The 26,987-nt window shown below is 39.2% G+C and overlaps 1 protein-coding gene across 1 annotated transcript in view; it reads left to right on the top strand.

The window, feature by feature from the left end:
• ESRRG (estrogen related receptor gamma) overlaps positions 1 to 26,987 on the top strand; it is a 216,135-nt gene that overhangs the window by 16,795 nt on the left and 172,353 nt on the right. The window contains exon 2 of the mRNA XM_057729140.1: positions 24,826 to 25,241. Within this exon, the coding sequence (XP_057585123.1) occupies positions 24,826 to 25,241 (416 nt within the window). The remainder of the gene's footprint in view (positions 1 to 24,825; positions 25,242 to 26,987) is intronic.

Genomic DNA, 26,987 nt, shown 5'->3' on the forward strand with positions numbered 1-26,987 from the left:
AGTGCTCAGCCTGTTTTGCACTGAAAATATGGCCAGCTTCAGGTAGGGAACCTTTAGGGACTTTTCAGGATAAGTGAAAGTGATGAAATGTTATATTTTTAGGCATTGATTTAGCAGCAATAAAACAACTCTGTGTCCTTTCTGAAACCAACGATTTTTTGTGAGTGGGAGGGGGGGAATAACACATTTGATTTTTTAGTGAATTGTGATTTAGACATATTGTGTTCTTTTTTTTTTTCCTACTAGATAAAAACAAATAGGAAAAACTTTTAGGTTAATTTTGTTGCTATAGGTGGCCAGACCAAAAATATTTTGGTTAGTTGCTGTGTACAAAACCCTGTTACAGAATTCTACATGTCCATTAATATATACTAATCATGCAATGGAAGCTTTCAGTTATAGAAATCTGTATAGGACTTTGTGTGTTTTGGGTCTAGATAAACCACATGAGCAGGCGTGTCCTAGAAATTACCTGATGAATGCAAAAACTAAATACTTACAGAAATTGTAAACTGGAATTAAATAAATCATTTATACTGAAATAAGGAAAGTTTAAACAAAATGGTTTTAAAAGACTTCCTGGTATCTAACAAGATAGGTTTACCAGGCTGAAATTGTCATTGAAACTTAGGATGATCTAGTCTGTCTGAAAAATGATTCTAAATTCTAAATGAAGGTTTAGAACTATGAATGGCATTGGTAGTATCCAGACTTGAAACAAACTGTTCCTGTTTTCTTTCCTCAGAATCATTTAGGGCATAATATAATTTGGGGGCAGGGGCTTCATTTAAATTAATTTATGATTTTTTGTGTGCTCTCCCCTCATTTTTACTCTATAGATTCTTACAGATACATGGATAATGTTATGTATTACATCTAACCTCTTTATGTTTTAATGGACAAGCTTATGATAGAGCCATGAAAAAGAGAATGTGAAAAGCTCCTCTGGTTCTATCGGTCCAGAAAGGCGTGTGGTATTCGTGTTCTAGAATAAACTAGATTCTTTAGGGTTCGTTTTCTCCATCCCACTTGACTCAATTCAGTTGAAAAGTGAATTTAATGGAGCTGCTTTTTTGAGCTAGTAAAGCTCTAGCCTTCACTTAAATAAGCATGTCTATCTGGAGCAAAATACGCGTGAAAAAGAATCACCTTGCTAATTCAAGATATAAGTAGCAACCTACTTCATAGTTGTTCAGATAAAATACTTTTTATTCCAAGGAACTTTGTTTATAACCATTTTCCAAAAAGTATTTGAGATGATTCCTTTTTATCTGCATTCGAAACCATTTTCCAGTGCCAAATAAAGTGAGCTATTTGTCGTACACCAAGTAACTCCATAAAACTTAAAAGCATTAAATAAAATTCAGGAGTGCTAGACCACACCTGGTTTTGGGTCCTAATATTTCTTCTTCTGCCCCACAGTTCTTCCTCTCACATCCCAGCTCTCTCCCCTGCCCCATAATGAACAACACAGCACCCACCCCCAGCTTTGCAACATATCATTATGAAAATAAAGCCCCCCACCCAAAAAAAAGATTGTATTTCCCCAGATTTAGTAACTCTTCTTAAATTATCTTTTCCTGGGAAACAATCTATTCCCCCTGGAGTCACTTGGATACTGTTGACTGATGACTGAATGCCTTCTCTTTTTTTTTTTTTTTAATTTATTTATTTATTTTATTTTTGGGGGGTACACCAGGTTCAATCATCTGTTTTTATACACATATCCCCGTATTCCCTCCCTTCCTTGACTCCCCCCCCCTTGAGTCCCCCCCACCCTCCCCGCCCCAGTCCTCTAAGGCATCTTCCATCCTCGAGTTGGACTCCCTTTGTTATACAACCACTTCCCACTGACTGTTTTACAGTTGGTAGTATATATATGTCTGTGCTACTCTCTCGCTTCGTCCGTTTCCCCTTCACCCCCCACCCCCTAATGCCTTCTCTTTTGATAGGCAAAGAAGGACAACATTGAGAGAGTCATGAATTAAGTAGAAGTAACATGTACTTGGTGATGATGGTAGTTTAACTACAAGAGCAGAAGCTGACTCAGTGTTTAATTGGCAACATCAGGGAACGCTTATGGATGTTTTAGGCTCCATCAATGTAAAAAGTAATGAAATGTTTTAGAAAAAAATTTAAATATATTTATATAAGAACACAAGCTTTTCACCTATTGCCTTAATTGCTTTTACTCACCCTGACTGGCTCTATTTGTTTTAAAAATTTTGTTGTTATTTAAGACTTAAGGCATGAGTCCTCCTGAGCACTTTTATCGCCTGTTGTATTCTGAGGTTAGGTTGTTAGAACATCTCTGATCTAATCTGGACAGGGCCAGCTTTATATTATCTTTGAATAATTTACATGCATATCATTTCATCAGATAATGTGCTCGTATCAGCTTTGCCTGGGATATGTAATAACTTACTTCATCTTAAGATCATAATAAAAAGTATATTTGTTTTCATAGGAAGAGTTTAGAGTGAGTTTATCTCCGTAAAATGGCAAAGGAAACTTACTAAGTGAACATGTACTTGCTCTAAACATCTCTTTTTAGCATTTTACAGATGTATTCTTTCATCTTCTTTCATAAAACCAGAAAATTCATAATCTGGATGTTAATTTTATTTTTATTGGATTGACATTTTCATCGAAGGTGTCATTTAAAGACATGAACATCAGCTGTTAAAGAAAGCTATGTGCCCAAGTATTTGTCAGGAAATTTAAAAGAGAAATTTCATAGTTTGTCAAGGACCTACTCAGGAGGAAATTAATTAATGTTACTACTTTCTTTTTAAGAATACTGACTTTATAATTATGTAGCCAATTGGTGAGTCCGATGATTTAATTAGAACTGAAAAATAAATAAATGTTAATAGAAGCCTTTGTGTAACACATTATGTATTTCAAAAGTAAATCTGCTTTTAGTGGTTATTCCTGAAATTTGCTATTGACAGTTTAGTCAAATCAGCTATATTTATGGAAGGCTAGCTGCTTTAAATATTGCCCTCTAATAGCAGTTATGGTATTATTAATTATATGGGGTAAGTAGCAAATAGTAGCATCCAAGTTGCTTCTTAATAGCCTCCCATAAGGAACTTCATTACCCCATTCAAAGGGAAGAAGAAGGATGTCATAATAAATCAGCAGTATTTTTATGGGCTCATAAGTAGGGAGGTAAGGTGACCATTTGGGGTTTCCCCAAAGCAGGGCTAATAAATAGGATGGTATTTACGTAAGCACTGAAGACAGTCCGCGTGGCCTGGTCATCTTTTGTTTGGGGGTGTCACAACTGGCCCCGGCATGATGCCAGATTTCTTTATTTTCTTAGAACATAGATTAAAACGTGGTCGTATTTGGTGTGAGAGAAGCCGTGAGGAGAGAGGAGACAGGTCTTCTGACGAGTGCATACAGAAGGAGCAGCGTCTGTGCGTAGAGAGTGACAAAGCAGTTAAGAGAAACCTACCAGGGCTTTTTTGCTACTGTTTCCTGATCTGGCAGAATGTCCTGCTCTTCATCTCAGGATCAGAGTTTGAGAGTTGTATTGGGTATAGGTTTTAAAAAAAAATGCATTTCATTTTCGGGTGTAAGATACAGTGGTACAGACTGTGGTTTGGAAGCCAGAGAAATTTATGCTCTTACTTAAAGTATGTTAAGTTTAACGATCTAATAAAATAGCATGCAAAAAAAAAATGCTTGGTGAAAGTGGGCACTCAATAAATATTTCATGCCCCTCCTACTTTGCTCTTAATAATGGGTTGTTAGAAGCACTGGAAGGAAAGTACAAAACTGAGATTTCACTTCTCAAAGCCAAATTAGCTTCTTACCTCAACCGACAAATTCTGAAGTCGAAATGAGTCATAATAAGGATTAGTCAGGGAAGCTTGAATTGAACCTATTTCTCCTGCATGTGTGACTCCTTATCAGTCTCCTACTACTTATAATTGCTGGATTCACTTTCTGAAATTAGCAGAGGGGAAAGCAAAGTAAAGACAGAAACCTAGTCCCTTGCATTTTTTCCTCCCTGCCTGGAATGGTAGGGTAAGAATAGGACTGTAAAAACATAGTATTTAATGATTATTATTAGAGGAAATGTAGAAATAAAACTATGAAGGAGAAAGGATAGATTCTAGCAGATTGCTGTGAGGTTAAGGATATTTAAAGAGGTCCTTTTGTCTTCAGTTTCTCCTATCTTTTAAAAAGCAGAGGTATACCTCTCTTTTAAACACTGCAATCTGGCTTCTGAAGTTAGAAGTCTCTAAAAGCCTTGTTACCAGTAGTCTGAGTTTTTAAGAGTGAGTGAATGGGGGTGCGTGTGTGTGTCTGGAAGGTGGTCCTTAATCTATTTCAGGCCAGTTTTCCTGAAGGAAGAGTTAAATCAACGGGTTGAGCTGCTGATTTTACTCTCCTGTGGTGATATTTTATTTATATGATAAAATGCTCAGAAAGTGATTAATTTGTCAGGGGAACATCTTGTTCCTGTAAATTTGCTGAATGTGTAATAAAATTGCCATAACATAGATGGGGAAAATGAAGATTTTAAAAAAAACCGAAATAGCCAAAGGGTCTTCCTGTATTTCCATCAATTTATATTTACTTGGGTTTCTCTCTTGAAAAACAACAGCGTTGAAAGACTTCTCGCCGGAAGTGAAGGGAGACATTTGAGCTGGTGAGGTTAAAAAAAAAAAGGGGGAGGGAGGTAACGGACGCCGAGAGATGGGAAGGTAGATGCTGCTGCCTGTTCCCTCTCCCTGGACCAACAATGACTGATACATCCATTAAATCGGAGCCCAGGCTGATTGACTGAGTGGATTTATATAAATTAAAAAATACAGGTCATATACCTTTTCTGATAGACTGTAAATGAGAAATAGGAATTCCTTTAAACCTCAAAGGAGGAAATCCATAGGCAAGGCCTTCGCGTCCATGAAGTGCTACAGCATCAACTCTTCTTGCTGTGTTTGTACAATACGTTTTCGTTAATAGACAAATATTATACCAGCCTCCCCCGCCGAGGTTTTCCAGAAAGAGGTAATTTGTAAATGAATCCACACCGTGTTGAAGGTTTTCCAGCTTTTGCTGCAGTTTGCACTCGTGCTTTCCAAACAGGAAGGAGGCAGAAGTCATGCCTTGCTCCATTCTCTTGGTGTAACAAGTGAAAATGGCGTTTAGTTCAGGAACAATGACTTTTATTCACGCTCATTCTCTCAGCGCTGTGTCCATTTGTCCATTGGAATGAGCCACTTATCATACTTCCAGGTTTTCCCTCTTTCAACATCAAGAGTTATGAAAGGAAAATCCCATTTTTTCCTGGCCCTCCATGACAGGCAGACTGAAAGACTGTGGTCATTTGGATTAAAAGCACATTCATCAGCACCCGTTGGCAGGTTCTCGTGACATCTCCTTTGAATATATGAATTTCATGCTCTGCACGTTGGAAGTCTAAGAATGCCGACTTTTTAGATAAATAATTATCCCATCAGTGATGTACAGCATTCTGTTGCCATATTTTCTCACTTTTACGGCATTCTTGCTCTTATCATCCATAACATAAATCTTTGGCTTTCATATTTAATAAAACTACTAGGGTAACAGCCCCCTGTACTCAGTACAGTCAACCGATCATACGCCATCATTTGACTATCGTTATTTGGTTTTTTTGCGGCCGATATTTTAGTAGACCAGCTAGTTTAGATTTTGACAGCATATTTGATACAGCAATGCAGGTAAAGAAGTGGGTGACTTTATTTATGTGCTGTCTGTGACCTCTGCATGCAGCCTTCAGCTTTTTGAGGTTCCATGGATAAAAAGATGGATGAATGAGTAAATTTTCCAACATCAGTCCATGTTATTATCTGAGTCTGATAATCTGTCAGCTGAGTTTTGGAGAGTGGCGAGAAATATGTCCACGTGGGGGAAGGCGAGGGCAGGACTGACCATTTTTCAAGAGATCCTTTTTTTCTAAGTCTCAATTCCCTGAGTCACAGAATCTTTGGTTCCTTAGGAGTGGGAGAGAGGTATCACTCCATCTCTCCTATAGAGGTTTCTGAAGTGATGAAACCAAACTCTTTACTCCATTTCCTGTTTCTTTGATCTCCCAGCCATCCAGGTTTCTCACCCTTCATTTCCTTATCTGTGAAATTCATGCCTGTAACTGACCATCACTTACTGTGAGTTTTATGGATTTCCAGTAAACGAACAGGCCTAGATATGAGTGTGGAATTCACATGAGGACATAGATGCTCCAGGAGGAGTCTTGAAATCCTATATATCTAACTAGTTGGCTACTAGGTAACAGTGGTCGAGTGTTATATGAGATGGATTGCACTAATTTTTCCCTTTCTCTGTTTTCCATCAATATTCCTTCCTGGACTTCAGATAAGAACAAGAAATGTTCCTGCCTTCTCTGTTTGCCTTCTCAAAAATGGACAGGTGAACTGTCATAGGACAGCTTTGCCTTCGCTGCAAACGGAGGAGGCAGGGACTTGGGTCTCTGAAGGTGCAACCCAGCGGCTGCTGAGATTGAGAACCATTGTGACTAATACTGTGCATGGCTGATGTAACTCCAGAGAGACACCTCCCACGGTTCTTGCATGCCTCTAGTCATAAGCATCATTTTCTTTTTTTCCAGAAGTAGTCCTAATAGCTTTATCCATACGCTCTTGTCTTGTTCTTGTCGTTAGTGGCCAAGATGGTCCAATGTAGTTAAGCAGTTTCAAAAGTTATCTCTAACTTGATTTTTCCCCAGACCTGTGTTAGATCAGTTGTTCTCCACATGATATCTGATTGGCAGAAGGTGGGGGGGGGACGTCTAACCTCATTATTTTCTCGCATAACTTCCATGCAACCTTCATTCTTAGCATGGAATGTTGACCTCTGACACGCATCACATTTTCCTTTGGAAAAAGACTTCATTATTCTTCTGTGCCCAGATAGTTCTTGGCACATAGATACTCACTACAGATTTGTGAACTGATTCATTTAAAGCTTTCCTCTCCAGTGGTCCCCAACCTTTTTGGCACCAAGGACCAATTTTGTGAAAGACAATTTTTCCACGGGCCAGGGGAAGGGTGGGGGGGAGTTTGATGGTTCGGGTGGTAGTGCGAGCAATGGGGAGTGATGGGGAGCGGCAGAAGAAGATTTGATTGCTTGCCCACCGCTCACCTCCTGCTGTGCAGCCTGGTTCCTTAACGGGCCACAGACCAGTATCGGTCCAGGGGTTGGGAACCCCTGCTGTAAACAATTAGCGCAACCTCTTAATCTCAGGTACTGAGAATTTAAGGAGATCATTTTGGGTGATAGTGTGAGCTAATGGTGAAAAATCAGTAAAAGTCAGAATGCGTTATCAAAGTGTTTAAACAAACGTAACTTGCAACGAATCCCTGAAGCGGAATAATTTTTTCATGAGAATCCCGGGTAAGTGTAGGTTTGTATTTCAAAACTGGGTGCAGATTTATGTTCAGATTTGATTATTCCAAAGATTAAAATATTTTGTCCCACAAATTTATGCTAACACTTTGGATTTATATAACACTAAACTTTTCAGAGGTTTTCATATTTATTTTCTCTTTTGGGTCTCAACATTCTTGTGCATTAGATAGTGTGGACATTAATTAGTATGTGCAACTTAATTATTAGATATCAGGCATAGCGAATTAACTAATGTATATTAATTATACATATTGATATAGTTAGTTAATGATAAAAGCTAATTGGCCAGGAAGTTCTACCTAGTACCTAGCTCCAGTTTTCCATGCTGTGAAATGTTAGTTTCTCCTTATTAGAAGGCTCTAAACCTGTTTTAGTTAAATGATAATCATCCTTTAACCGTCTCCTTTCTATGATATAAATAATCTAGTATTTTCTAAGGTGCTAAGTGATTTTGACTTTTCAACATTTTTATCCTTTGTCCTCAGACATTTAAGGGACTAATTTTTTTTGTTTGTTTTTTCTTGGCCCCATTTTTGTTATCGTGGGTTTAAGTAGTCACCACAGACTCATCATAGCACTTAACTGAGTACACAGTTGTTTAAGAACATTAAAGCATTGAAAAATAAAGTCTTTAGAAGATAGTTGTTAAAGGTGTGACTACAGTTGACATATTTAATTGGCTGCGATAAAGTATTGTTATTAAATCTTTGTGGTTCAGCATTTTGTAGCTCAGAGGACAGTATTTAGACACAGACCATTCAAGTTCAAGTTCCGGCTCTATCACAGTTCTATTTCCTCATCTGTAAAATGGAGAAAACACTTGTCTCACAGCAGTGTCTTGAGAATCAGTGTGTGACTGTAACTTCTTTTCTCACCGTTAAGAAGAAGAAGAAAAAAAAAGTCCTGATGTCTTCTTGGGATATATTCAGTCATATCAGTATTTCTTAAGAACATTATCTTGAGAATTCACCATACTCTCTGAGAAGTGGCAGAATGGAGGACTGTCAATGCCATAAGCTTCTTGACCTGGACTAACTGGTATCTAGTGTCAGAGGTTTGGTATTTCAAGTAATGTCAGACACATATAAGCCAGACATAGAAAGTTAAGTGATGAAGTTTATAAAACCTTTATAAAGAATAATGATGCCTATGGTTGACATAATGCCTTACAGTTCATCCATTTATCCATTCAACAAACATCTATTAAGTGGCAGACTTATGAAGTAGCTAATATGAGTTCAGCATAGTACAAAGTGCTAAAGATACAAAGTCAGGTAGGCTGCAGCCCATGTCTTCAAGGAAAATGTTAATTAAAAAAAACTTTTTGACATAATTGTAGACTCACATGCAGTTGTATGAAATAATACAGAGAAATGCTGTACCCTTCGCCCAGTTTCTTTCAGTGGTAACCACTTGCATAATTACAGTACAGCATCACAACCAGCGAATTGACATTGAGAGAGTCCACAGACCTTAGATCTCACAAGTTGTACATGCATTTGCGCCTGTGCGTGTGAGTTCACGTGTTTAGTTTTATTGTCTAAAGTAACGTAATTAGTTCAAAAAAATTCATATAATTTTATTGTCTCTGTAGATTCCTCTGACCACCGGCACAGTTAAGATAAAGAACAGTTCCATCACAAGGCGTTTATTTTTATAAAGTGTTTTTATATTATACTTTATAAAAATTAGACTTCGTCAAAGAAACTTTAGCTTGACCGATTCGCAAGTATTATTTATGGGTTACTAGGGGTACCAAAACCTCTTTGGATGATGTTTGTAATATTCATCTCCTCTTTTTTTCATTCTCTTTGCCTCCAACTTACTTCAGGTTTTTCTCATCATTTATCTGGCTGGATAGAATAGCTTCCAAGTTGGACTTTAAATACTGTGAGTTCAGGAGTCTGGTCTATTTGTTTTATCAGGTTATATGCCTGAAACATAATAGGGATGAATGATGAGTACATGGACATTGCTGCAATCAAAACTGTGTTTAATAAAAGCACAAATCGGATTATGTCTTTTCTCCTTAGAAATGCTCAGTAGCTTCCCATCACCTACAAAATAACATCTAATCTAAGTACCATAGTATTTCAAACCTTCCACAGTCTGGCCCCAACCTACTTTCTGAACCCATAGAAAATTCAAGATCCTCCATAGTGTTCTGCAGAACTAGCCCTTCCTTCATTCACTGAGCCTACCCTGCACTTGCCCACTTCTGGGTCATCCTCCTTTACCCTAAAATGGCCTTTCTCCTTCTTGCTCATTGATATCCTTCTGAACTCCGTGCCACCTTTGCAAATAATTTTTATTTACTCTTCCTGTACTATGAGATATAGTTCCCATTTAGCAGATTCAGCAGCTGAGGTTCCTAGATAACATCAGCGCCCACAGTTGGTTGGCATTAAGTAATAACAGTGTTGGTGAACTCAAAGCCAGAGCATCTGATTAAAACTGTATAATCATTTGCTGGTTAACCCTGTAGGTTGTTTTCTTTATCTGCAAATTTCTTAGCAGGTTTACTTTCACTTAAGAAGATATAAAAAATAGCTTTTCTATGTTTAATGCTTTATCGCACAGATTCTCAAAATTGTGTGAACAATACTCTGGTTTAGAAACTTTGTGCCCCTATGTTTAAAGTTCACTGATTTTTGCGGATGTGAATTCATGGTTTCTTCCTTCATTCACCAGCCCAGGCACAGCGTTAAATTTAGGAAGAGAAAACAATGCATAGTCCTCAAGTGGAGGGACAGAAACATAAGTATACACAGAAAAGACAATGTGTTAAGTGCAGTTGTAGAAATAGACTCATGGAATTACAGGAATAACTAGAGAAAGAGATATCGGGAAAGACTTCCTGGAGATGTGATACCTCAGTTGAGACTTTACTAACGAGAAGAAGCTGCCTAGATGTTGGGGCAAGGCGAAAGGAAGATGCATTCCAGAGAGAAGGGAAGCCTGGTTGGTAGGAGGAATTACAAGTCAGTAAGCATTGCATTTATATGCGGTACAAGGTGGGGAGATGTGAGATTTGTGATCAAAGAGGATGACCAGCCAGTGAAGGCGAGGTCTGGACTCCTTGGCTAAGGGGCTTGGTTGTTGACCTGTAGAGTATGTGGAGCCATTGAAAGAGGTGGATTGTAAATGTGGCTGGATTTGTCTTCAGGAATGTACACAGTTTTATTATTCCGCAGAATCCTCTTTTCAGGAAAACATGAATTAGCTGTATAATCATGTTATCACTCTTTAGCTAAGTGCTAAATGCTGTAACCTTCATGTGTATGAAAGTTAAAGAAGGGAAAGAAATGTGCTCTGTGATTTATTTCCTTTCCTGCTAAGGAATGCCATCCCTGTCTTCCTACTTGAGGAGCATCTGGTAAATTGGTGATGAAATAATTTTTAAATTGATTTAAGTTACTATGCAAGTTTTCTTTCCTGGAAGCTCCTTAGAATTATACATTTCTTTTGAAATGTGTGGTTTTACCTATTCCGGTTTTATATATTGCACTCTTTCTTGACACTTTTTTGTTGTGTTTATGCTTATATCTAAACCATATTTTAAAAAGTCAGATGACTCTCCTCTTTTTCTGATTTCCACATTTTAAATTCGAAATGTTTCCTTGTTCTATCTCCCGTAATATCTGCTTCCTTATTGCAAACACAAAAACAAACCAAACCAAGAAAAGCTTAAAAGCCCACGTTGAATTACTTACAGTGACACATGACACATCACTGCTCACATACTGCCTGTTTACTAAAGCCGTTTTATCATGGACCATGTTTTGGAGGAAGACAAGGAGGAATGAAGTCAGGCTAGCTTCCTTTACTTCCCAAATATGCACATGGGTACCCAGAAGTATTTGGCATTTACAGTAACAAATATTCCATAAGTTTTTAAAAACAAAATACAGAGAGGTGTTCATCTTTCACAGCAGTATGTTATTATTCACTGTGGGTCTAATTTTGATTTCATCCTTTGCCCCGTTAATAGGTTAGAAAAAGATCTGGCCTCAGAGATGGAAACCTGGGGTTTGGACTAAGTTCTACCTCTGATTCTGGGTGTCCTTGAATAAGTCATCTGTCTCACTTCTCTGATCCCCAGGTCCTTGTGTATAAATCAGAAGTACAGCTAGGTATGGATGAAGAATTTTCTAGGTCTGGCTATTTAAGACCTGGTACAAGGCATAGGAATCGATAGAAACTTCTAGTATTATCAAGGTATTATACTTAACTTTTTATTTTTGGCCACACCACGTTGCTGGTGGGATCCTAGTTCCCTGACCAGGGATTGAACACGGGTCCTCAGCAGTAAGAGCAGGGAGCCCTAACTGCTGGACTGCCAGGAAATTCCCATTATGTTAAACTTACTGTTCAAAATTTTCTCTTTAGATCAATTTTATCGATAAAATTTACATATAACAAAACACATATTTTCCATGCATGGTTAGATGAGTTATGACAAATGTGACCCATGTAACACCTGCAGAAATATGATGTAGACATAAGTACAAAGTAAAAAGCATTAGGGGAAAAATTTCCTCATGCCCGCCTCTAGCCATTCCCCACCCCTTGCTCCAGACAACAGCTGGTAATTTCTGTCCCTACAGATTAGTTTTGCTTGTTTCAGAACTTCACATAAACAAAAGCCTAGGGTAAGTACTCTTTTGTATCTACCTAGTTTTTGGTCACCATGGTATTTCTCATATTGTATGTGGTTGCATTTATCACAGTTCATTTCTTTTTTATTGTTGACTAGGATTCCATTTTTTATGTATGTACATATATATATTCTGTAAGATGTATGGAAAAACCAGAACAGAACTTTTTGGCCAACCCAATAAACATGTTATTATAACCTTATAACTGTTTGTTTTTCTATGCATCAGTGATGGATATGTGATTGTTTTCAGCTTAGAGCCATTATGAATAAGTGATGATACACATTTGTGTATAGTTCTTTTTGTGGAAGTATGTTTTCATTCTCAGTAAATATCTAGGAGTGAATTGTTGTGAAATGATGAGTGTCTATTTAACTTCATAAGAGACTTCCAAACTGTTTTTCCAAAAAGGTTGTACCATTTTATACCCAGCCAGCAATGTATGTGAGTTCCAGTTGCTCCACATCCTCACCAGCATTTGGTGTTGTCAGTCTTGTGAATGTTAGCCATTCTAATGAGTGTGAAGAAAACAAAAATTTCTCTTTAATTTGCAGTTGTAATAGAAACTCTAAAAATTATACAATACAAATTACTGTGTATAACTTAGGGATATCAGAATTAGCATATTCCTTAATGAATATTGAAAATATCAGTGTTGTTTTATTTTTTACCATTCTTAGAATCTTTAATCACCTATGTGTGTGTGTGACACCCACTGATGTTTTTATAAAGAGATGTTTATATATGTTCGTGTGTATGTAAGCATATTTATTCTCATCTCTAGTTTTCTTGTTTGTTACAATGTCCTGAACGCTTTATCCTCTTTCATAATCTACCACATCTCTTAAAAAGCAGGCTCTTACTATTACTACTAGTTGAAAATACATGTCTACCTAGTCAATCAAAAGTTTATATCAGTACAATGGGAGAATATTTCCTGAAAATATGCATCTTTACGTAACAGATTTAGGATATTTTAAAAATTGGGTATGAAGATACTACCAGTTCTGTGATGGACTTTACATGTTAAAGTCTTTTCTACAAAAAATGTATTTATGAGTGATAATCATGTCTACCATGAAAATAAATACTTTGATTATAACCTCTCCAATGATTTACTGACACTGAGGGGTTGATATCCTGTAACGAGTGTTCTATGTGACTGGGTTAGAGATCAAAAGGAAAACGCTTCTAATATTCATAGAAGAGTTAGGTAGTGAGCCAGTCGACTAAATGTATAATCAAACCTTCTCACCCTAAGATTCAAACTGTGTCTTCTCTCATTTTGTAATGTATGCCTGTGGATCTTTATGTACTATTGCCTTTAGAGATAACAAATTTTCACAGAGTTAGAAAGTAATAAAATACACTTAACAGTAAATCTTTACTGAGCATAGTTTAATCTTTCTCTGATGCAGAAAGCACTTTATAATTTTATAGCTCCACAGCCTCATTATTGTGAATGCCAGTTATTATACTGGCTAAGAGCAGAAGTGATGTTGAATCAAAACTATGTGCTAATGGAATCTCCGATTGGGAGAGATGAGTGTGTGTTTATCCATATACATCTCTTTATTTTAAATTATATATGATTTTTTCCCATTCTCATTTCCTCCTAGGTTTCCCTCCAGGTCCCTCCCCCCCAACCCCCCACCCCACCGCTCCCAGACTTCTTTACCTTTTTTGAATATATACATCACTCTCAGTTTCTTTAACAAAAATACAATTTCAGCCTTTCTCTATGTGAAAACCATGACAAAGTGATTTTATAGCCAATCCTGAAAGTGACTAAACTTGACAACAATTGTATTTTATGACAACCTCTGCTTTCACGTCCCTGGCCTACTTTTATATCAGCATTTTTTTTTTTACCCCAAATATGAACAATTTCATATCTCTGCATTGGCTGAAAACAAATCCCTTTACCAGGAAGACATTTTAATGGAGAAGAGCATGCTTCACTTAAGTCACCAGGGTCTTTACACCTTAACTCTATAATATTCAATTTCTCAGTCACCAAGAACCAAAGCCTTTTTTTTTTTTTTTTTTTTTTTTTTTTTGGTGGTTTGTGTTCCTAGGGGTTGGGGAAGAATTAGTGTTATGGAACTAAACCAGATTAAGGGGGAATGTGAATTAGATTGGGTAACAGATGGTGCTGTGGACATTAAAGGTTCTTTGCGAATGGAAGCGACAGCAGCTTGTTTCTGTTCTCTCTGTCTCTCCATTCGTGCACTTGATAGACGGGTATAAATCACAACAATCCTGTCTTGACAGCCAATTGCGAGAATTTGATCTGGTCAAAGACATGGCTTTCCTGCTCCACTCCCTGAAACCCGCTTCTATTTTATTTTCACGCAGCACCTTGTCATATTTAGAAAAGCAGACTCACCTGCCTTCCCTTAATGAAATTTTTCTTAATCACAGTTTTAGCTCTTTAGTGTTAATTACTTTTCCATTCAGCCTGAATTTTCGTAATATCTCTGAGGGATTTTTCCTTCTTTTTTTTCCCAACCCTTTTTACTCATGCATATGCTTTTGTTGTTTCTAAAGATGCTTTTCACTGTCAGAAGTTCATGTCAGAGGCACTATTGAGAATCCTAATTACCAAAATCATTATTTGGAAAGAGAAAGTCTTTCATGGGAAGTAGTGAAGTTATCAAATCAGGAAAATTTTTAGAGGTGTCAGAAGCAGTCACCCAAATAGCAGTTATTTCAAAAAAAAATTGCAGGAAAGGGTAAGTGATAAGGCTTTTTTTTTTTTTTTTGGCTGATAAGAGCTGGGTGCAGAAATGTCTGCTGCATCGGCTAAAATAAACCCTACCAAGTAAAAACATGTGACCACAATGTGGCCCAACCAGTATGCATCTGTGTTGACCTTGTGAGGATCTAGGAAACCTGAATTAAAGTGCAGGGACTCAAAATGAGAGACTAGAAATTCTGAACACATTGGGTGAACTCTTTACAGCCAGGCCCTCAGGTCTGACCAACTCGGGAGACAAGAACTAAAGTTGCCTCTGACACATCCACATGGCATTTGGGCTCACGCCCTATCAAGGAAAAGGAAACAGAAGAGAGGGAGGAAAAAAATCACTCCAGAAATGAAGAGAAGATGCTTTGAGCGCGCAGCTAACAGTTGGTAGAAATGAAGCTTCCTACTGGCAGTCAAATCAAATGTAGTAACAACTCAAGGGCTCCCTGCTGCTTGCTGTCAGCGTGGCGTCACACGCTGGGACAAACATTCACTTAAACGCTGATTGCAGGGAATTGCCTTTCCGCCAATGCCTCCCACCAAAAACGTAAAGAGCAAAAAGAGAGCCACTTCTAGGAAAAAAACCAAGAGTCCTGCTCCCTGGATCCCTTCAAATGATCACTGCTCTATTTGTCCTTTTGTCACCCACGGGGGAGGATTCCTCAGTGGACTGCAGTTGTCACGGTTGCATGGTTATGTAGCAAGTTGTTGGTGTACTTTTTCTTTCTCCTGCCACACGTACGTACACACACACACACACACACACACACACACACACACTGCGCAGACCATGAAGGTTGGCTGAGTGCAGTAGAAGCCAAGGGAGCAAAAGGAAGTTTGGGAAGTGCACTTTCGTGTGATAACCCCTTGCTCTCAGTCTCAAGGGAGTCACAAGCCAGTGTGGGTTTTATTTGAGTACAATCTTAGGTTGGCCATAAAGTTCGTTTGAGTTTTTCTTAAACCTGAACGAACTTTTTGGCCAACCCAATATATATGTGTGTGTATATATATATATATATTTAAACGGCAGCAGTTATTTTAGAAAGCACGTGGGTGCATCCTCCCAATGGCCACGTGAGGAAGAGGGTCAGAGTGCCGGTAGCAACCTGCCTCAGGTCACACAACATCGGATCCCCAACTGAAACCACCTTGCTCCTCCCTCCCATGCTGTAAGAAGATAGGGTTTCCTGAGAAATGAAAGAGAAGACAAACAAGGTGTGGGAACCCTGGTGTCCTACTTTTTAGTCAGTTTTTCAGAATTGAGACTAAGATTTAGAAATTTTTCTCTGCATGTTTGTCTTTGGACCTTTGAATGACAAACCACAGGCAAGTCCTTCTGCTCTGAACTCCCGGCCCCTTGGTGGCTTCCATTGGCTTCGCTGGATGCTGTCTCACTGCTGAATAATCCCTTTTACAAAACCCATTCTGCCACAGAACAAATCCTTCCTCATTTCCGTGGCTTGAATGAAATAGATGTGTGTATATATGTTATTTTTCCTTGCCTGCAAATAGTGGCTTGGGTGTTTATGCTTCACCTTCTCTTCAGGCAGCTAGCTCAATGAAATGTTTTTTAAAAAAGAAGACAGAAGAAGGAATTTTAGGATTAATTAGCGGATTTCCTCTCTCTCCCCCCTCCCCCCACTCTCCTACTTCAGCTGAACAACACCAGATACCAACAGAATAGCATGGTAGCCTCTGCTATCATAGATCACCCCAGACCAGCTGCTTTTGCATTCAGATGTTAACTACTGCAGACTAAGCTATTAAAAGTATAAATATAGTTTAACCACTGTCCAACAGGGAAATATGTGGTTTATTATCTGTGGTGGTACTGTGAATGTCCCTCTAACATAGACGTGTTCCTGTATGCTCGAAGCCACCTTTATTTCAACAATGATTCCTTCTCAGCATCTAGGCTTTCTCACCACTGTGACTCACCTAGTTTCCGGGGATGTTTCAGAGTTCCACTGCAAAGGAACTGGCCTATCTCCACGGAGGCAGCTGGTTTATTGGTCGTTGTAATTGCCTTTGCAAAACATTTTCTTAATGACTGAAGGGTGACATCAATACTATGATCTCAGTATCCTTACATCACCCCCGATAGCGTTCTTATTTCCCCTTCCCGTGTAGGAAAGAGCATAGGAAAGGGAGACTCAGGCAGCCCGAGCTTTCATTGACCTGGATTTGATTTGTGAACTACATCACTGGAGTGTGTGTGTAAAGCATCTGTATTCGATTGTCATTTGTAAAGATCAGTGCCTAGACTTTCTATGAGTTGAATGTCTGTTTATTTCTTCTCTAGTGAGGTGCCGTGAGAAGGTCTTCATTTAGCTGTCAGTCCCCCCACTGTTGGGCCGGCTTTTTCTCTTCTGTGTGCTCCTTGACTGCCTGAAAACGGAATTGTCTGAACACAAGCAAACTTTATTGATCCATATTTCTGTTTGAAAGACCTGAGATTTGTAGAGGGAGGAGACTATTTCTTTTCTCTAGAAAGCTTACCGCAGAGGAGGTCTGCTCATGGCATAGTAAATCTCTAAGACCGAATAAATGTTACATTCAGCATATTTCGTAAGCTTCATTTTGATGATTTATCTCAGGTAGTTTTTTACCCCATACTAACCTTTTTTTCTGGCAGTGGTCTCCACCTTGTGCCCAGGGCTATTTCACTCTACCCTGGAGATAGTGATCTGGTCAACACTTGGGCATTTCCTACATTAAGATGTAGGATACATGATTCTAAAGCCCTCTGGTCCTTTGGCTTTTGGTCCCAGGAGAGTAACTTGTGTAAGGAAACAATTCTTCCTAGGAACTGGAGATAAAATGCTTGTTTTGCATTTGTTGTGCATCTAAGTTTCTGACTAGACATTTCTTGACATTGTCCTCTAATATCCAGAGGTGTCCTGGACTTGGGCAGTTGTGAGGATATAGTTAATTAAGCTGCATTAGGGCAAATATACACACTTGTTAAAACACTTAATTTGCCTCAATAATATTGATTACATGGCAGAAGTTTGTTTAAACTGAATGGTATTTTTTCCCCTATGTTACAGTCCTTGAATGCAATCTGTATAATAGCTAATAGCCATCATCAGTTAAATATCATGTTAGTTATAAAGTAATGTCATAAGAATTGATTTGGATTTGGCAGTGAAGGAGAGCTCTCCCTTCAAAGCTGATGTAGGTGATTAGCCAGAGTTTTAAGCAGAATCATGGTTCATATAAACTGTGTATATTTTATAGACTTATAGCTGCTCTATATTACATGAGTGCCCATTATATTAAAGAAAAGCTCAGACAGTTAATTATGCAAAACATCATGTATGCAATTACCCAGCATTATTATGCATTTAACAGTTTTATTGATTTGCCAGTAGCTCACTTACTGTATTTAGAGCTATAAACAAGGGATGCTCACCCCCAGATTGAAAGAGGTCCAAGAAAACAAGCTAAGGATAAATTACACTAGTAAGTGCCCCTGCATCAGATCGAATCCTTAAATACAGAAACTGTCCGCAGCTGTAATGAGCAACACATTGTGATATCACAGGACCATTTCTTTTCCCATTGATAAAGTTTATCCACCAGGAAGCATCAGAAATCACCTGATAATGCAATTGCAATTCCCTACATCTAAAATAGTCTGGATAACTTAACAAGGTGACTGGCAGTGGCCTCTGGCTGGTGTGGCATAGTAAGATGGGATGCAGGCACTTTCTAACCCACACACTTAGAACACCCCCTGTGTGATGAGTGCATTTCTCTCTGTTGAAGAAGAGTATAGTCCATTTTCCTTCCGTTGTTTTAGGGACGACAGCAAGAGGAGAGGCACGAGATTTTATAGGTCTTTCTCTATTCAGATTGGATTGCCAGCCTTCCTGGTTTGCCTGGGACCGAGGGGGTCTCAGGACGTGGGATTTCAGTGATTAAACCGGGATAGTCGACCAACCTAATTTCAGAGCAAAATTGAATAAGAAAAGATCATTGACCTCTGGAGCCCTAAAAGCATATAGGGCTTCACTGAGGTCCTTCCCGGGCATGGTTTAGCCCTAAGTATGAAGCTATATTCCTGGGGTACTTTCCTTTCAATGACTGGCCAGAAGTAAGTTGCAAGTGTCCTGTGCTTATTCATCCTAAATTTCTTTGCTTGGTGTAGCGTGCAGCCTTTGATAGAATTGGGAAAGTGTTCAGCTTAGATAGAGGATCTGATTTGTTATTTGAAGGAGCCGGCCCCTGGTTCGGCCCCTGGTTCCCACACAACTTAGCCACATCTCTTGTCAGCAACTCAAGCACCAGCTTTGTGGGGAGCTGTTGGCTTACTCTTGTTCTTGATGAAGTTGCAAAGAGTCTTTTAGACTAAAAGCACAAATTATTTGTTCAAAGAATCAAGAAGCGGCATCACAAAATCATTGTGATCGTATTATGCAGACCTCTGTTCCACTGAATGGGCCTCCACGTTTACTAAAGAAGACCTAAAATGATATCTAAGTGTGTGCGCCTATGTGCACATGTGTTTTAATCTTTCTGAGCGTGTGGGTCAGGATTTACAATTCCTTCTTTACAATTAATGATCTCCTTCCGTTAGGTTAACCAGGCAGACCTGACGATATTTCTTATTAAAAGAAAAAAATCCTCTCTCTTCCTTCCCCAACTAAACCAGTGTACCTTAATGCAATGATGATATGTTAGACCCAGCAGTTGTCAAAGCAGCATATTACTGTGATGCCGTAATGACACCCTGTCTCTGTAAAGTAGTCATGTTTTCTCAAATCACACGTTGCACCGTTGATTTCTGACATGACACTTCATTCGGTTGCTTTCTCTTTCTTCAGCATCACCATTCTCTGACAATAGCAGCTGGTGCCCATTTTGTTACTAAGTGATTCACATTTTGCCACTTTACGAGAGTGCAATTAGTTGAAGCAGGAAAGAAAAAAAAAGCTTATTGTAAAGTGGCACGCTTGAAGTTGTAACTCAGACTGCCACTGGAGCTGCTGGGGTCGTGGGCTTTGAAGCCTGGGCTTCCGGGAGCTGAAGCCTTAGTCTTGGAGGTTTTCTTCTAAAAGCATTAAAACCAAACCCAAAACCTATAGGCTAATCCAAGCTTCTTAGTTTTTGAAACACAAATACTTAAAAATTCAATCTGGTGATTTCAGCAGGTAGAAAACCAACCAAGCCTTATAACTTTGTTCCTATTTTGAATTGGTAAGTGATGGGTAATAGGGCTTGATAACCTTCCTTTCCAACCCTGAAATTCTCTGATTCAGTGAGAGAACTAAGGATTCTGTCTTCTTATTTCTCTCTCTCTTTCTCTCTCCTCATATTTGTAAACGTGCAGGTTTGCTGGCTCCATTGTCGTTATGTAGAAATTTGGGATATAAATTGGTAAAGTGTTTGGAATTTATAATGATGATGGGTACCTTTTCGGGTCCTTAAGGATGACAAGGGAAAAAATGAAATAGTGAGTTGTTTAGTTGTCATTTACTTAGCCTATTTATTTAGCCTATTCAGTCTGTGACTGAAAGAGGTATAATAAGAGTTTGAAAAAATCTTGCCTTAGGAAGGCCAAAGAAGACCTGTACACATGTCTTGCACTGATGCACCATTTTTTAAGGAGGAAAATAAAGTAGCAAATGGATTCAAGTTTGGTATAAAATTCGAAGGATGAAATCCAGCTGCTTGCTAAGGACTTGTATTCTGGTGAAAGGGTTAATAATATTTAATCATATATAAGCCTGTGGAACATAGGCTCGAGCCCCTCTGGGAAGTGTAGCCCACTCTGGACACTTGCACATTGCCGGGAAGTTCATGGCAGTTCGCACACAATCACACGTTTACCTGGATCCAGGTAGCATCTCTGAAAACAAGCTTGATAATTAGAATATAAATGGAATATTAACTTACATATTATCTTGCTTTCCCCTCCAGCAGCAACTTTCATTGATTCCTATTCTTTTTGTGTCTCACTTTCTCCCTATACATGCACACCTATATGTATAGTTAACTTTCAAAAATTACATTTTTAAATAGTCCGGCAACCAAGAAGCTTTATGTACCTGATCATAGTGTCTAACACCAAAGATAAGTTTTACTCTTGCTGACCCTTAGGCAAGGCTGGGCTTCCTATGTTGAAGCAGGATCATCAGAATTTTTATAATAGAACATATATAGAATATATATACTATACAGAAGACTATATCTCAAACTGTATTGAAAATGCTTTCTAAAGCACTGAAATGTCCCTGGCCTCCAGAAGGCTCTTACATCCCTCAAATTTTGTTTCTTATACAGAAACTAAATGTTATTCTTGACATGGTTATTTCTCCCTCCAGTTTATTCTCGGGGCGTTCACTCAGAAAATTTTTAGAAAGTTGCTTCTCTTTTTCCCTTTTGTCTACCATCATTTCTCTTAAAATAATAAAATAATAGCACTCTATGCAGGCTTTAAAATAAATATTTCCCACATTTTTTCAACACGTTATTTCTATTCCTAATTCTCAACTAAATTTAGATTTTGATTAATCCGATGTGACCTAACATTTCTGCGTTAACAGCACAATGTGGAATTGGTCTTATTCTCTCTGGCTCTAGATAAAGCCATCATCTTGAAAATGGCTCTTTCTGACAAAAAGGTGTTCTTTTGAAATAAAGTCTTATTCACTACATTCCTCTTAGAAGTTAATGTGAATTTTAGTGCCTCTAATTTTAGATTGAAGTCTAGAATAAAACCCACCAGCTGACAATTGAATTTATAGATAGTTGTGAATATTTCAGGCTTGAATAATAGAGCTGTAGAATTTCAGAGACAGAGAGGGAGAGAATTAAGACCCGCTGTAGTTTTAGGGTATAATGTAATGGTGTCTAGGAAATGTTCGGTGTGATGAGCTAGGTAGTAATTAGAAGACAACTGTGTTCGTTCAGATTCTGTTTCAGTGTCACTACAAACCCTGGGGAGGGTGACTCAGCGGGGTAGCCTCGTAGCCAGTGTGGTGGCTCTTTCGGCCACTTTTCCACTCATGGGTGAATGTGAATGTCACACAGCCTCTGTGTGTGCCACCTCTACCCCTCCTTGCTTGGCTTTTTTTCAAAAATCAGTGAACACCTTGAAAAACTCTTTTGCCTTCAAGACATTTCCATACTGGACTTTAGAGTCAGCCCTGAGTTCAAGTGCCGACTCTTCCACTTGCAAACTGTATTACTTTCAGGAAATTGTATGATGTCTGAGGCTCGGTTTCCTAAAGAGTAAATACCTCCCTCACGAGGTTGTCTTGGGGATTAAATGAGATATTTGTGAAGTACTCAGGTCAGTGCCCGGCGCATAGTAAGCGCTTGATAAATGGCAACTCTCTTATTTCCCCTGAGCAAAAGGAAGGAAGCAGTTCATGTCTGAGAAGAAACATGTAAAACCTACAGCACAACTCCAGCTTGTTCACTTTCCTTTACAGCTGTAGCGACCAGACTTGTGTAGGAGGAGAGAGCCACTGTCCAAAGGCTTCCCTGACCACTTGAACTTCCTGAATTTTCTTGCTTGCATCCAGATTATTGCCAAGTTAAGGACTTAGATTTTCCAGGAGACCGCTGGCTGGAGACATCCAATTTTTCAAAGACCTTAACAACATGCATGTGACACATAAACATTTGGTAACTTTGCAAATAACCCTTCCATAAAAAGGAGGGTGATTCCTGGCCTTGTTTCTCTATCAGTAGTTCTGCACATTTTAGAAGTCCATGAGAAAAAGCCCAAGGGAAAGAAAATTGGGATAAAATTGATCAGAGACAAACCAAGAAGAGAGAGAGAGAGAAAAGGGACCTGAGGAAAGCGTGGTCTGTTTTGTGATCGAGCAGCTCAAAGCAGCTCTCCTTGGGAAAAAGAAAAAAATGATGAAGAAATGGTGCCTCGCAGGCAGATGGTGAAAGAGTTAATTGTCATGGCTGTGAGAAATTCAGTGGCAGAGAGAGGAAAGGGGAGGAACCGTGTTTTAGTACCCTAATAACTTCTAACTGTAGTCTAAGATCATAATGTATGTGCGAGCAGTCCAGTAATTATAAGGTAATAAGTGAAGTGGTGGGGTAAGTGCTTTAAATTAAAAGGAATTCACAGGGCTGCTGTAAGTCCGTGCCGACCCGCTTTCTTTCAAACGTTGACTTGCGGAAAAGTGCTTAGCCTAGGGTGCAAGCCGGGAGACAAGGAGAGCGATCTATTAATTACAACCCTCATTAACGGTGACGGGACGAGGCAGCCGATGCGGCAGGGAGCGGACGCCTGGTTCAGGCTGGCCAGGGGGATATTTTTTCTTTCACTAGTTCGTGAAGAAAGGACAACACAAGTGGGTGGGCAAAAGCAAGAAGATATTTGTGTGGATTTCTCCTTCCTGTTTGCTTTCTTCACATCCTGAGCTTGCTTTACCCTTAGAAAGCAGTACAGAACTTCCAATGGGAAATCTACTAGGTAAGAGGCAAATTCTTGCTCCGGATGCCTTGCTCTTGAGACCGCCTTCTTGGAACTGTTCAGCGAACATTCCCTGATAGGAAATAACCATATTTTTCTTCATTTGAAAGTAACAGAACAGTGGGGGAAGGGGGGACCCGGAGGAGAGCACGAAATTTGTGCAGTGATAAAATATCATTAGATTTATAGTGAAGGAGATAATTGCATCCCTTTGGTTATCCTGTGACTACTCCCCCAAATTTGAGTGAATGACCATTACCCTGTGGGATTCCCATAAATCAACTTTCCACTGGGAAGCAATTATCTAAGTCTCTTTCTCAACTGTCACCTCTATAGTGGGCTCTCAGAAGGTTCTTAGAGGCTTTGCTAAAAGGGGTTTTGCACTGTGGCGAACCGGAAAGAAAATAGGACCAATTATATCTTTTCATCTAATTACCTCTTAAGAAATTTAATCACTTATGGGCACGACGAAGTAAGAGGGGGCAGTCTGTTTCTTCTAGATAAGAGAGAGTTTGTCCAATTAGATGCTTCTTCATATTCCCTTTTAGGAGGTATGATGTTAAAAGACCAAAGGAGGGGAGAAAAAGAGACCATCGCAAATCTCATTTTTTCAGGGCAAAATTTGATACATCCTTACTTCGCTGAATGTAAAGTATCAGATTTATGGAGTCACAGGTATACTGAAAGCTCCAATGGCTTTTAGTGATTCCTCTCTTCAAAGGTGGTAAATCACACATGCAGACGCAGGCACACATAAACACGTGTACACATTTATTAATCAGTGCTGGCAATCATTTCACTGTTTTGTGGGCTCTAGAAAATAATCCTTGAATATTGGCTAGCATTTTATCCTTGATGTCTTTCTATATCGCTAAATGTCTAGGAAATAGGGCAATTTAAATAAAGAGGCGAAGTGATTGAGGATATATTCCCTATGTGTCTTAAATCAATAAAAGACACAGTTATGCTTATAGAAGCGTGCTGACAAACAGTAATTACAGAGCTGAGGAGTCATCCGTTTGGTCTTGACAATAAAAGTTTGGTTCTGCTCATAATAAAATGATTGCAACATCAGAAAATGGAAGAGAAAAGTAGAGTGAGGATAAGTGTAATTTTAGAAATGATATGGACTTTGCAAATTACTCCTCTTCCGTGGGTAAATTTAGAATCTAGAGAGTTGATTTAGGTATTGACAGTAGTTCTCCAAGAGAAAGGTAAAATGAAAGGAATTGGATCCGTTAGAGCTTTTGTTTATGGCCTGTCTGGGCACTTTGATGTAACCCTGTCACGCCCTTATGCTGATTACCTTGTTGTAGAACAAGAGATATTGACTAGAGAATGATGTGTATTCCCTGGCTCTTAGGCAGCGCTCTCAAAGAGCAATGTCTTTAACATATGAATCTTCTCTTTTTTTCTTTCCTTTCAATCTTTCCTTTCACTTTCTCTATTTTTTCACCTTCTCTTTGTTTCTATCTCTTTTGGTCTCCGTGTTTGACACTCTCTCCCTCTCTTTCTCTCTCTGTTTGTATCTCCCTAAACCTCAGGCTTCTCTGCAGAATGTCAAACAAAGATCGACACATTGATTCCAGCTGTTCGTCCTTCATCAAGACGGAACCCTCCAGCCCGGCCTCCCTGACGGACAGCGTCAACCACCACAGCCCAGGTGGCTCTTCAGACGCCAGCGGGAGCTACAGTTCAACCATGAATGGCCATCAGAACGGACTTGACTCGCCACCTCTCTACCCTTCTGCTCCTATCCTAGGAGGTAGTGGGCCTGTCCGGAAACTGTATGATGACTGCTCCAGCACCATTGTTGAAGATCCGCAGACCAAGTGTGAATACATGCTCAACTCGATGCCCAAGAGACTGTGTTTAGTGTGCGGCGACATCGCATCTGGGTATCACTATGGGGTAGCATCCTGTGAAGCCTGCAAGGCATTCTTCAAGAGGACGATTCAAGGTGAGTGAGAGTTGCACCTGGTGATACCCACCCTCCTCCAGTTTCATGTGATGGTTGGTTGGTTGGTTGGTTGGTTTTCTTGGCTCCGGTCCTTGTTAGTCAAGTTTTGCATTCTTAATTATCTTGAGTAAAAAATAGATATAGATTAAAAGTGATAGCGGAGGATTTGTAGAATAGACTCCACTCCCCTCATATGCTACCTATCAATTCCACCTTTACGATCAAGCTCCAGTGATGGAATGATAATAAGCTTTGGGTGGAGTTTAAAAGAGCACAGCTGTTATTAGAGCAATGGGTGTCTGGATAGCAACTGAACTGATGCGCACTTGGTAAACAGTACTTTTATCTTTTCTGTTCTTCTTGTAGCTAAAATAATAAATATTTTAGACCAGTGGTTTTCAAACTGGAGTGTGCATCAGATTCGCCGGGAGAGCTTATGAAAGTGCAAGTCAGCCACTCCCAGAGCTTCTGACTCATTAGATGTATCTTGGGTAGGGGTCTGAGAATGTATATTTCTAACAAATTTTCAGATGATGCTCATGTTGCTGGCCCAGGGACTGTACTTTGAGAATCACCTCTCTAGACAAATTTACTTATGTACGACCTTCCTTCTTTTCCTGTGGTTGGATGTACTTTCCCCACTTTTTTAATGAATTTGTATAAAAAAGCTTCCAAATTATACCAAAATATAAAATATGCCTCCAGCATATTTGACATACCCACACCTTTATAGATCTCCAGATTTATAACTAACAATATTATTTCCCACCAAAAAATGTAGAAAAACATGACTGAAATTTGTGTGACCCTTTAAACTAGGAGTCCACAAATACGAAACTCAACTTTTTTTCAAAGCTGTAGATATATATCCTTACAGAAAATTGTATTTCACTTGTTTAGATCCTTTGTGAAACACTTTTGAAGAAAGTAGAGGAAGGAAGGAATCATGGTTTATTGAGGACCCCTAGTGCACCAAATGATTCTGTTCTGCTCCATGGTTTACAAAGTGTATCTTCTGGGAACTCCCTGGTGGTCCAATGGTTAGGACTCTGAGCTTCCCCTGCTGAGGGCCCAGGTGCAATCCCTAGTTGGGGAACTAAAATTCCACAAGCCCTGCAGCGTGAACAAAACAAAAACCTGAAATGTATCTTCTTAACCATTTATGGATACAGGTGTGTTTTCCCACATATCAGTGGTTCTCAACCTTGCAGTCTCGCTAAAGTCACTTGGAAACTTAAAAAAAATACTGAGGCCTGGGCTCATGCCCCCAAATTCAGAATTAACAGGCCTTGGGTGCAGCCAGGGCAAGCGGGGATTTATGAAAGCTTCCTAGTTAATGCTTCATGGAAAGCCGAGGTTAAGAACCACTGCACTGTACTGTGCTGTGTTCTACGATAGTGCTTCTCAAAGTGTGGCCGCTGGCAATATCAGCATCACGTGGGAATTTGTTAGAAATACAGATTCCCATCCTTCATCCCAGATTACCTCCATCAGAACCCCAGAGGGTGGGCCCAGCAGTCTGTGCTTTGCGAAGCCCTCCAGGTGACTCTGATGCTCACCTGAGTTTGAGGACCACAGCCCTGTTACCGCGCTGCTGCTGATTTATCACTGACAGGTCTCCCTTGTCATCTACTTGTCCCTTGTTGGACATAACTGAAATCAGTTTAAGAACTGTGTGACATGCTTACTGCTTTTTAAAGTGCAAAAGAGACGATGCTTGTTAAACTCATCCTTCTAAATGTTTTA

The sequence above is a fragment of the Hippopotamus amphibius genome, chromosome 3 (genome assembly GCF_030028045.1).
Source record: "Hippopotamus amphibius kiboko isolate mHipAmp2 chromosome 3, mHipAmp2.hap2, whole genome shotgun sequence".
In the NCBI taxonomy this organism is placed as follows: Eukaryota; Metazoa; Chordata; class Mammalia; order Artiodactyla; family Hippopotamidae; genus Hippopotamus; species Hippopotamus amphibius.